Raw genomic sequence first — 12,298 nt, forward strand, 5'->3', positions numbered from 1 at the left:
AGGCCCGAAACGTCAGCCTTCCTGCTCCTATGATGCTGCTTGGCCTGCTGTGTTCATCCAGCTCTACACCTTGTTATCTCTGACAACATTGTTTAAATGTCTTTCATCTAAGGTAATAATGTAACTACTGTAGATAGGTCAATGCAAGTTTAATTGCTACTTTATGACAAGTTTGTAAAATTGTAGATGCTTGGAAATGTTCAACTTCGTGTAAGGATAACAAATGCATTAAATGGTGATTATAAAATAATTTTGACAGATTGCTGTCTAATATCAGAAGTAAAATGGATTCTATCAAAATCTATAAAGACACACACATATAAAAACATGATATTGGCATTCTTTCTTCATTAGGCCTCATATTACAAAAACATTATTTATTTTTCAAAATAAGTCCATAATATTGGTCTAGCAAGTTTTACCACAATAAAGGAAGAGAGTGTTTAAATGCTTACAAAATGCCTGCACATTTATAGTATTAGAAAAAGTCTTCTACCCTCATGCACATTCAGTTTGCATATCTTATTATAAATTCCCACTTCTATATTTATAATAGAAATGAGCTACATCACACTGTAATCATGCCTTCCATGTATGATCCCCAAGAATTTCTCAGTTCCTCAGCTCATTTTGCACAGCAACTCTTAAGTTCTAATCAGCATATCTGTCTTGTTTTGATGTAAACAAGAATGCAAAATAAAAGTTTAACAGAACAGAATATATGACTTTAAAGCAGGGATCTGATTACCTGCATTGAACCACTTATCTCTAGCCCTATAATTTCATTTGAATGGAAGACCAATACAGTAGATTGAAAAATAATCAACATTTAAAGTAAAAAGCCATCATATAGCATTTACCTTAAAAAGGGAGTCACCCAGAGGAATTAGTTGTTTCCCAAACATGTGGTTGGCAAAAGAGGCTGTTTGTCCATAAATGCAGACAAAACTGAATAAAGCCAGCATCACACCTGCAGGAATAACAATGAGGAGAAAATCATAAGTGTTCATATGGCTATAAAATAAACACTTTTAAAATTAAGATAACTTGAACAAATGTTTAACCTTCCAAAGGAAGAGGCAGTCGTTCCAGTGTGAATAGTAGAAAGCAGATGATTATCACTTCCATAATGACTGTGACTATGAGAAGCACCACATTTACATAAAGAGCTGTGAAAGAGATCAAAAAACAAACTTACTCCTCATGGACATCAAGCATTGAAGTACACTAACTGAAAAGAATTATGATTAAAACACTCACCCAAGATAACCAGAAACATGTTGACAATAAGGAAAGCTATGGCTCCTGCAGTGAATCCACCATCAGAACTGGGATCAATGTTTAATAAATGACCTGCATAAAACACATATCTTTGAAATTCCTTACAGGCAGAAGTGAATATAAACATGTGATATTATGGTTGATAGTATGGGAAAATTGAGCAAGAAATGATCCATAGAAATTCCCTGTCTACTGAGAATTAAGAATTAACTTGCTATGTGAGATTCTTTGTATGAAATTTTAATACATATTTAACTACTTCCTTCACTTCAACAGTTATTATTCGATACTAAAATGGCCCAATGGCATGATTTTAGTGAGAAGAAATGTAAGCAATATTTTTAAGCATTCATAAAACATTTCCAGGATAACGAAGGATTGGTCTTTCAAGATGGTTGTGTTGCATAATTATATGAATTGTATCACTATACAAAATCACTTCAATTCTTGTACATGAAATCTGAACATAGAGTCAGAGATCCAGGGGTTGGCACACAGGGAACAATGACATAATGTGAATATTTTGTCCATACCTTTCTGCATGTGCTTCCTTATAGTAACACAACTCAAAAAAAAAATCAAGGTGTAGAGCTAAATGAACACAGGAGGCCAAACAGCATCAGAAGAGCAGGAAAGCTGATGTTTTGGGTCAGAAATTCAGATTTCTGAAGAAGGGTCCAGACCCGAAACGCCAGCTTTCCTGCTCCTCTGATGCTGCTTGGCCTGCTGTGTTCATCCCGCTCTACACCTTGTTATCTCAGATTTTCCAGCATCGGCAGTTCCCACTATCTCTAAAAAAAAACCTGCTCATCTATCTGAACAATATACAACAATATATTTTATGGTTGTGTGGCATTGTATTATTTCTGTGGTATGAGATTTTTAAGCTAGAAATATCATGCAGAAATAAATGATTGGAGTTGATATAATCACACATGTAAATTTAAGCATCAAGTGAGGGGGAAGATGTACATGCACATTGTCATTCCCTTGAACAGAAATATTTCTGTAAAAATTATCATTTCCTACTAGGTAGATTGACAATACAATGGAAGACTCTCCATGTTACAAAAAATAAACTGAAATTGTAAATATAAAACTTGAAAATGAATGTAACTTTTAGAAAAACAATAAAAATGTATTTATTTGTTTACATTTCAAAATATACCTGCAAATCGAAGCCAGGTCCAAGTTGCCCAAATAGCTGCATAGCAGAAGGGTAACACAGAGCCAAAGCGTCTTCCTCCACGAACTTGAATCCTGGACACATAGAGTTGGATCAGAGTTCCAGGGATCAGAACCCAAGGAATACTAAGATGAGCCTGGGCCTGGTCCATGTTTGCACTCTGGATGGCAGACAGGGCTGCAAGCCCATTGCAAATATAGAAAAGGGCATCTGGCAGCTGCACATTAGTAAAAGCTGGGAGCTCATTAGCTTTGGTGATCCTCTGTTTTAGGGCAAATAGAACATTCTGGAATGATTTTGAAGACACCATTTCAGTTCCAATAGGAATCAGTGCCTTTTCTGCTATAGAGTTGATCAGGCTGGCAAATGTTGCGTAAAGGGAGAGGGCCGTATACATAGAGCAAACTGCCCCAAAAAATCTGTAATATGATACAGTGTTAATCTGAGGAATAGTGGAGATAGTTAAAAGAACAAAAAACCCATTATGGATTATTTCAAGTTTGTTTCTGTTCAGAGACATTAGCCATAAAATCAAAGCTGTGACCAAAAAAAACCAGTCTCCTGTCATCCTGGCTCTGCTGCTATCTAAATTGTTGACATTTATGAGGACGGTTAAAATAAACTCCTCCCAGGACTTCACAAGCCAATACATACTATGGACACAATATTTAGTTGCAAAGTAGACATCATTGCGTAAATAACCATAGTAGCTTGCATAAAGCTGCGCAATAGAATTGATGCTGACCCATACAGCTCCTACATAAAATGATTTAATGTACCCGAAACAGTAGAAAGCAAAGATAAAGGGAGAAATCACACTACACAAATTACCAAGTGCCATTGGCTCTGCATATTTTGTGTTCTTTTTTTTCTCTTCATCATTAGCCTTAGAAGATGATTTATTAGCTGTTCCTAGAAGCAGCACATTGAATAATGCATTGCCAAACCCTGGAAGGATGTACCTCTGGGTGACTCCCTTTAAAAGCAGGGCAATGGCTCCATACAGCCCGAAGACAACAATCACTAGTTCAAATATTCCTGATAGTATTAAAGCCCATTGGCTAAAGAGACCCACAGCCTCAAAAATGAGAGTAAGTGTTATGGCCCCAAAGACAAAAGGCATGATGTAATTCGTTGTAGCTGAACAGAATGATAGAGTAAATGCAACACTGATGTAGGCTACTAGACCTGCAACAGCTGATTCACTAATAGGAGGCAAAGACACACTTGAACTATCATTTGCAACACTGGTGTTTTTTAGATCCAGAATGTTTGAGGTGACATTAAGAGGTGAGTTTGCTCCCAGAATAATCCGAGTTGCCCCAAAGCTGCTCCACAAAGCTGAAAATGTTATAAAGGCTGTGCCACCCAGATGGTCGTACTTTCTGAAGGACATTAGTCCGGCAACAAGTTGCGTCACTCCACCAATCAAAATAAGGTGAACACCTACAAAAAAATGGAATTTTTAGTAGCATTGGCTTCTTTGATTAATTACTTAGGATATCAAATAGATAGGTTTTAAACTTATTTCACCATTGACTACCATAAACTTCAAAAATGTCAAAAAACAATATCTTCATTAGTGTCTTGGGCTAATGAGGCCTTTTAAAAATAATCATTCAAAATCTTAGAATTGGTTAATACTGCAGTTTAGGTTTGTTTGTAAATACGTCTTTTTTTTAACATCCTTGTGTTTCAGTATAACTTGGATTCTGACTGACTTCAAAGGGGAGCAGTGTGCCAACTCTTAGAGGATGTGTCAAAGTGCTGGGATTTGAAAGTACATAGAGTGTATAAAGTTAAGAAATGAATGCAGGAGTTTGTACTTTATAAATATGGTACGTAGAAATTAGTTGTGTCATAGGAGGCCTAAGAAACATTGGAACAAGATTGAAGCTACTTTCTCCAGAATCTAACAATATTTACTCCAGCGGTCAAAATGAACACTGACAACTTTACAGTTACCATGAAGACAAAGCTGCTTTACAGTGATGCCAAGGTATTAAAAATTATAAAGACAACTTCATCTCGATGTCAGGATCCTTTTATTGAGAGAGTCTGAACGAAGAAATCTTTTAAAAAAATGAATGCCCTGAACAATAATGGATGTGATTTTTGGTTGTTAGGTTGTGGCACATTCTGTAATCCACTTAAAAAATGAGTCTACAGTCAGTGGAGGAGAAGTTTCACAATTTCAGAGAATGACCTCTCTAGTCGATTTTTCTTACATTCTCCCACTCCTCTAGCTATGTCTTGTTTGTGTCTTGGTGGCTTTGCTCTCAGCAGAGCTGACCATTTTCTACTTTTCATTTGTAATATTTACAGCTATTTTACATACTGATTTCACCTTTATCACCGTTATTACTGCCTTTGTCATTTGCTATGGCCACCCTCACCATCTGTTCCATTTGCTCCTGCTCCTCCTCTACCTACAGCATAAAAAACATTTTTTCCAGCTCCTTTCAGTTTCAAAGAAAAGTCATACAGAACTCAAAATGTTAACTCTGTTTGTCTGTCCACAGATGCTGCCAGACCTGTTGTATTTCTCGAGTACTCGCTGTTTCATTTAAGATTTTGAACATTCCGAGCAGATTTGTTTTATTAGGGGAGAGGGTCTCTATTGCATCCCCTGATTATAGGTCATGACTTTAGTAGATGATCTGTGAACCTGTCTGAAATGGCATAAACAGAATTTTACCGCATTTCTGGGGTTTCCATCAAAGTTCTTACAGAAGCGCAATCCTAATATGTACATTATGAAGTGTTTCTAGAGCAGCAGATTCTCAGAATATTATGTATTGTACATGATGTATTAATCTTTCCTTTAGTTAGGTAACACCTTTGGAATCAGAAAGAAATATATGATTGACATACCTTTTTGAATCTCTCTTTATTTTCCCTATGTCATTAATCTGTTAATTAACTCAAAAATGGGCTAAGAATTGTACATGTTTTTTGCCCTATTTACAAAATATAATATTTCATGTCAGTTATGAAATCCTACCATCATAAACCATTTTCCTGAGTAATACTTGTTACAAAACATCTCAGAAAGTTTTGCATAATTCAAGTTTAGTAGCTTTTGTGATCCATGCAAAATCAGATGATATTTCATGTTGTGTAAGGTGATCACTAATCACAGCTGCACTAACCTGCCAAGATGTTTTCAGTTCCATTGGCCAAAATGTTTGTATTGACTTGGGCAAAATTTTGAAGAGCTACAAGGAAGGCACTGATCACATTGGCCAAAAGCCCCAGGACTCCTGGCTCACTGTAAAATACAGCAGGAAAGCCTTCTGAGCTAGACATTTTCTTTGAGCCTAAAATGAATTAACAAATAAATGTAGGAATTAAACAACATCCACTTCATGAATCATACCTTCTTAAATGAATTATTTTATGATTAAAACACAAAGCCCACCATGAAATTGAATCTGCATTAATGGCAAACTATATGACTCACAAAAAAAACCACTTGCTTAGACAAATATAGCAGGCCTAATAGATATGAAAAGACAGCATGACCTAATATATAATAATATCCAAAAATTGCACAATACCATATAAATATAGACATGGTAATGTATACGTAGACAAATATGAGCCAGCAATTTTGCGTCCTCATTCAAAAATGGGAGTACAGCACTGAGCTGACAAATTTCCCATTTCTGAGTCATTTTTCCCACAGATGACAAGTCACCAATTAAGGGCAGTTGAAGACCTTTGAAGGCCCATTATCAGAGACTGGAGAAAATTTTTCAGTCAGACCCCAGTTCGCTGAGGCACTGGGGAAAAGGCCAGATACTTGGAAATTGCCTCCAGTCAGCAGGCTCAGGAGTCAGTTCTCCAGTCAGGCTTTGAGGCCCTTCTCATCTGCCTGCATGGATTGTAAAGCAATTGAATTGAAAAACATTGAACTGAATTGCAATTTATGTATTTGGAAAAATTGTTATCATCTGCTGCATTCAACCACCATGATAATAGTACAGTTCTTATAATTCTGTACTTTGTAATTCTTCTCCTCGCTCAAACATCTCACCCTTTTCCACCCTCTCACGTCCCTCTTAAAATCCTTGCTTTCTATCACCTCGCAAGGTCCATCTTGGTTCTCCCTGTGATCATCTCCTTTCTCATCTCCCTGAGACTTGGTGATGTTTATCTCCATCTCTGTGCCTTCACTTCTCTTCTCATGGTAATTATGCACATCCTACATTTTTCAGTCCATATCTATTCACATTCAAGGCTAATATGGGCCAGTGAGAACAGGATGAATAAAGAATGGCACTTGTTACGATTTAAGACAGGGGCAGCAGAGTTTTGATTGTACAGGTTTATAGAGGGTAAAATGTGGAAACCATCCATGAATGCAATAGAATAATTAAACCTAGAGGTAACAAAACATGAGTGAAGGGTTCAACATAATATAAACTGAGATGGGGTAAAGTCACATGATATTTCATAGGTGAAAATATGAGGTTTTATCAATGGCATTAATGAGATGTCAGAAGCTGAACTGTGGTTCAAATGTGACCTTAAGGTTGAGAACAGACTGGCTTAATCTCAGAGTGTTATCAAGGGCAGGGATGAAGTTGGATGAGTTCTGAGGAAGGGTCTCCGGACCCGAAATGTTAACTCTGATTTTTCCTTCACAGATGCTGCCAGACCTGCTGAGCTTTTCCAGCAACTTTGTTTTTGTTCATGAAGTTGGATGCCATGGACAGAATTTGGATTTAGGACTGAATGCAATTACTTCAGTCTTCCCAATTTTTATTTGGAAATTCCTGCTTACTGGATATTGGAAATGCAGCCTGATAACTTACTACCAGTGGAAGAGTTGAGAGAGGTAACGTTAAGGTAAAGATGTTGTGAAAACATGCATGTGAAAAATAACCCGATGACTTTGGACTGAAAAGAACCAATGCTGGAGATCACAGTGGGTCAGACAGCATCCAGGGAGAGACAGCATGCTAATGTTTCAAGTCTAGATGACTCTTGTGAATGGATGAGGCACCATTTACACTTCACTTCAGCTCTGATGAAGAGTCATCTAGACTCAAAACATTAGCTTGCTCTCTCTCCATGCATGCTATCTGACCCGCTGTGATCTCCAGCATTTGTTGTTTTCAGTACAGATTCCAGCATCTGCAGTAATTTGCTCCTATGTCTTTGCAGGTGCCTGGGAGCAGCATGTAGATGAGCAATAGGAGGGCCAAAGAATAGATCTTTGGGGGGCTGTGCATGATCAGGAAGAGAAACCACTGTAAGTGATTAATTTGGCTATAATTGGATAAGTAAGAATGGAAACATATTTCAATAGTTGCAACCAGCTGGACAAAGGTAAGTTTCATTGGAGGTGGATGGTGTGGATAACCGTGTCAAAAGGCTGCAGACTGGTCAAGAACGGTGAGGAGAGAAAGTTCTCCTGTATCACGCTCACATAGGATGTCATTTGTGAATAAAACCCTTCAAAAACTCAGCTCTATGATCAGGCTATTGACCACCTTGGCAAACATATTCTTCCACAGTTTGGCGCTCACATGAGGAGTCTCAGACGTCTATGTGAAAAACGCTACAAACTAAAATTGTTGTTAAAGAAATATTCTGAATATTTCTGAAGAAGGGTCCCATGCGAAATGTCAACTTTCCTGCTCCTCTGATGCTGCCTGTCCTGCTGTGTTCCTCCAGCTGCACACTGTGTTATCTCGAACTCCAGCATCGGTAGTTCTTAATATTTCTGATACTTACAATCCTTGAAACAATTAACTCCGTCAACTGTACATTTGGTTATAATAATCAGCCAATCGAGGCTGCATTACACAAATATTGGGGTGTAGAGCTGGATGAACACAGCAGTCCAAGCAGCATCAGATCAGCCCGAAACGTCAGCTTTCCTGCTCCTCTGATGCTGCTTGGCCTGCTGTGTTCATCCAGCTCTACACCTTGTTATCTCAGATTCTCCAGCATCTGCAGTTCCTATTATCTCTTACACAAATATCGGTCGTTTTCAAATTTTCAAAACAGCTTCGGTAACTAGAACTTTCAAGAAGTGAATTTAGCAATATTAGAAAACGGACATGAGACTCGATGGCTTAGCTTTAGGAATGGGGCGCCATCTCTTGGTAATGCATATACAACATCGGCGTAAAGTTCGGTAAAATTTCCTGCATGAAATCGCTGGAGAATCGCAACCTTACTCCGTCAAATCAATCATTATTGCGCTCTTTCTAGGAACAGCAGGTTATAACAGAAAATCACTGCTATTGCCAAATGCGAACAATAACCGCAGTGGCTGGAATTCTATGGAGAGACGAGGGAGGATTTGGCTGATGGCAAGATTTTCCAGACAAGTTCAGACAACAGTTTCTAGGACCCAAACTTGAGGAACCCCGGGAGGTCTGCGAACCGAACTGGAAATAGAATCACTAACTCAGCTATCGACAGTAACAGTCTCTCGGCGATGCGCCCCATTTCCTTTCTGAACGGTTAGAGGCGTTAGTATTAGATACTTAAGCTTAACCTGAAATTGTTTAAAATATTATTCGTTAATCCTTACTGAATCTGATATCTCGATATTTTACAAATAGACATTTCTTGGCACAATAGACAAGTAGAGACATAATTATGAACACATTTTAAACCGCAGTCAAGTTGACACTAGAAAATTAATATCAGACCGCTCAAGGATTGTTATCGTTGTGCGTCTTATTTCACATATTTGAGCAATATTTCAATTTATCGAAATCATTGATTTCTACAAATGCATATAAAAGATAAATCTGATATCATTCAATACATAAGTAACGTAAAACCATTTCTATATGTACTGAATGATATCAGATTCGTCTTTTAAAATCATTTGGCTTTAGATGTTTAGATCACTGAATTCCTTAGATATCAACACATAATATCATGTAATCGAATGAGTGTTAATGTTGCTTACATGCAGTGTCCTTGAGGCACCTTCTTCGCTGTTATTTTAAACTATCGTGTCTCAGTTTTATAGGAGCTGGCATTGAAAGAGGAAATAGCAAGCATTATATTTCATAAACGTGACCAGCCCCGGAGGACTTTTCCCAAGATTTTTTTTCCACTTGACGATCTGTCACAGCTAACTTCCTCGTTCGTCATAGTAGGGTCACCAACAATAAAGTATAGGAGCCAGCATCAATGAAATCAGGAAATTGGAACAAGGAAAACATAAGTTCCGCGTCATTCTTTGAGTGACCATTTCTCAACTGTTTTCATATCTTATTCGAGGATAGACTTTACAATAATTTGAAAGTCGTTTTTTAAAGAATGTGTCGGGTCTGAAGCAAGGGGCTTTTCATTTGAAAGAGACGCTGAACGAATACTGTTGCAAGGCCATAGAGAATGTTTCTTCTGCTTTTATTGATCAACGGGGAATGAACATTTACATCATATTCTTATTATTGAGAACTTCAGGTGACTGCTAAAATGGACCAAGCGAATTCCACTATTCACCTAATTTAGACCAACTTTTTCAAACGGCAATGTTCAAAGAGTCAAGCAGATATCAGAAATGCTTAGAAACATGAATCCCTAGAAGAGGCTGTTTTATGGCCCTTGGTTACAATATAGTGAAAGACATGGAATAGAAACAATGTTAGAACATGACAGATTTAGAGGCTTTTGAGGAACAAGATAGAAAAGTTAAGCAAAATGAAGGCCGATTACCGGGGGAAATATCCCCAAGAAGCTTCAGAAATTCTGCTCTGTTGTTTAATAATGCTGACAGGATCAATCAAGAGGGACCATTATATAAATTGTCTGGTTCTGCCCAACACCAACTTTTTTTTCAAATCGTTCACGGCCTCACATCAAATGTTAAGCATTGTATCCAAAGCGTAACTGATATAATCTGATCTGGCGATCCTCTCCACTATATTCTCAAACTTCATAACTTTGTGCAGCTCACTTCTGCCTCCTCAACATCTAGAACAAAATTATCAGATTATACCCATTGTTTCAACACGTTCTTGTTTCAGAACTGTATTTCTCTTATCTCTTCCAATGAACTGCCTCCACAGGCATACAGGACTCTTCCATTGCATTCCAAAACCTTAACGATTTCCAATTTCCTGCTTCTTTTCACAATAGATGTCCAAAGATTCTACACGTCTATTCGGTATCTGTGTGGCTGAGAGCTCCACATCTTCCATGAATGGAGGCTCAACCATTTTCCTACACTGGAGGAATTTGTTCTCACATTGAACAATTTCCCTTTTTCTTCCACTCCCTTCAAATGAAAGGATTTGCTCTGATAACTTCTAGGGGGCCCTAGTTATGGCTACCTCTGCATGGGAAATGTTCTTTCTGTTAATGTCCCCAACCAATTCTCCATTTTGGGTACATTGATGATTGCATTAATAATCCCTTTTCTTGCCCTCACTCTGAACTGGATAATGCCATTGAATTTGCTTCTCATTCTGCTATCTCCTTGCTCTGGTGTGACCCATTTTGATTTATCTTTTGCTCAACTCGTCTGTCTCCATTTTTGGAAACAGGCTATTTGCCAATTTCTAATAAAGCCCAATGATTCCTTCAACTATCCTATCCCACTTCCTAGAAGGACTCTATTTCAATCTTCCAGTTTGTCAGTCTCTATCACATTTTCTAATGGTAGTACCTTCTACGCAAGTGTTTTGATTCTTTATTTCCTCAACTGAAGAATCCATCCAAGTGAGAAAATAGGGTGTTCATTCAGTGAAAAACTGCGTTCATTCCATTTCCTGCTTTCAGCCTTAAACCTCCTTTTCAGAATTGCAATAGGTTTCCCTTTAATCCCATCAGCTATCAACAGATCAACCTCCACCATTTCTGCAATCTCTAGCATGATGTCACCAACCTGTCCTTCTCTTTTGGCCTTCGTACATTGAAGAGAGAGGGAATAATAACATTGCAGATCTTGAAAAAGATCTGTGCATGACTAAAACTTCTCATTATTCTGTCGGCTGATTATTAAACTGAACTGGATGATCAACCCATGATCATATTGAATGGCAGAGCAGGCTTGAGGTGCCTAAGTGGGACTAACTGGATTATTCCACAAAAAAAGTATCAGTGCAGCCTTGATAAGCTGAAAGATATCCTTCTGTGCCATTGTATGATCCTATACTTTAATGGTCCTACTGTGAATTTATGAATATGGGGAATGGTTTCCACCCTTACTATCTATTCCCTGGCAGGAAAACACACTGATGCTTCATCAGAGGCTGCACTGAGAATGTTACCCAGCACGGTAATGAAATGTCTGCGGAACAACAAAACAGCTCGGCGAGCCAACCAACCTCAACATCAGAGAGAACAGTCAGGCCAAAAATGTTAATAGTTTAAAGTCTAAGGATGGGGTCCTGAAAGAGAACAGAATGTGTCAACAAGCAATCATGATGGAAATAATTCTGCCAAGATGAACTGGTTATTTCACAATTTCTTTGTCCAGTTCTATCAGTCATTCTTTGCAGGGTGTGACAAAGATATTGAACTCAAAGAAGGAAAGCAAAACAAGTCTGTGTGTTTTTTTGCTAACATGTGTCATTTATTAATACAGTGTGATGAGGACCTACAGGGGTCCAAATGCAACTGTTCTACTGGGCTGTCCAGATTCGGGCTGGCTTATCCTGGAATTTTGCCTTTTTTAAATATGGAATTTTTCCCAAATTCCCTCACAGTATAAGCTGTAGTTCATTCATTTTGAAGAAATATTTCCTGTAAATAATTGTACACCTAGTATCTCTTTTTAAAATTACTCTAGCAAGCAGGCACAGGAAAATAAAAAATCACTGAACTGAGGCAACATCATTATTGATTTTT

General features: G+C 37.9%; 1 protein-coding gene across 1 annotated transcript in view; it reads right to left on the reverse strand.

Moving 5' to 3' along the window:
* si:ch211-153b23.3 overlaps positions 1 to 9,461 on the reverse strand; it is a 33,239-nt gene extending 23,778 nt beyond the window's left edge. Inside the window, exons 1-6 of the mRNA XM_048605322.1 lie at positions 9,408 to 9,461; positions 5,620 to 5,787; positions 2,450 to 3,913; positions 1,261 to 1,353; positions 1,065 to 1,169; positions 861 to 970 (exon numbers count right to left, since the gene is read on the reverse strand). Coding sequence (XP_048461279.1) covers positions 861 to 970; positions 1,065 to 1,169; positions 1,261 to 1,353; positions 2,450 to 3,913; positions 5,620 to 5,776 — 1,929 coding nt within the window. The 5' untranslated portion in view covers positions 5,777 to 5,787; positions 9,408 to 9,461. The remainder of the gene's footprint in view (positions 1 to 860; positions 971 to 1,064; positions 1,170 to 1,260; positions 1,354 to 2,449; positions 3,914 to 5,619; positions 5,788 to 9,407) is intronic.
* Positions 9,462 to 12,298: the final 2,837 nt, after the last annotated feature.

This window comes from Rhincodon typus, chromosome 14 (genome assembly GCF_021869965.1).
Source record: "Rhincodon typus isolate 14 chromosome 14, sRhiTyp1.1, whole genome shotgun sequence".
Taxonomy (NCBI): domain Eukaryota; kingdom Metazoa; phylum Chordata; class Chondrichthyes; order Orectolobiformes; family Rhincodontidae; genus Rhincodon; species Rhincodon typus.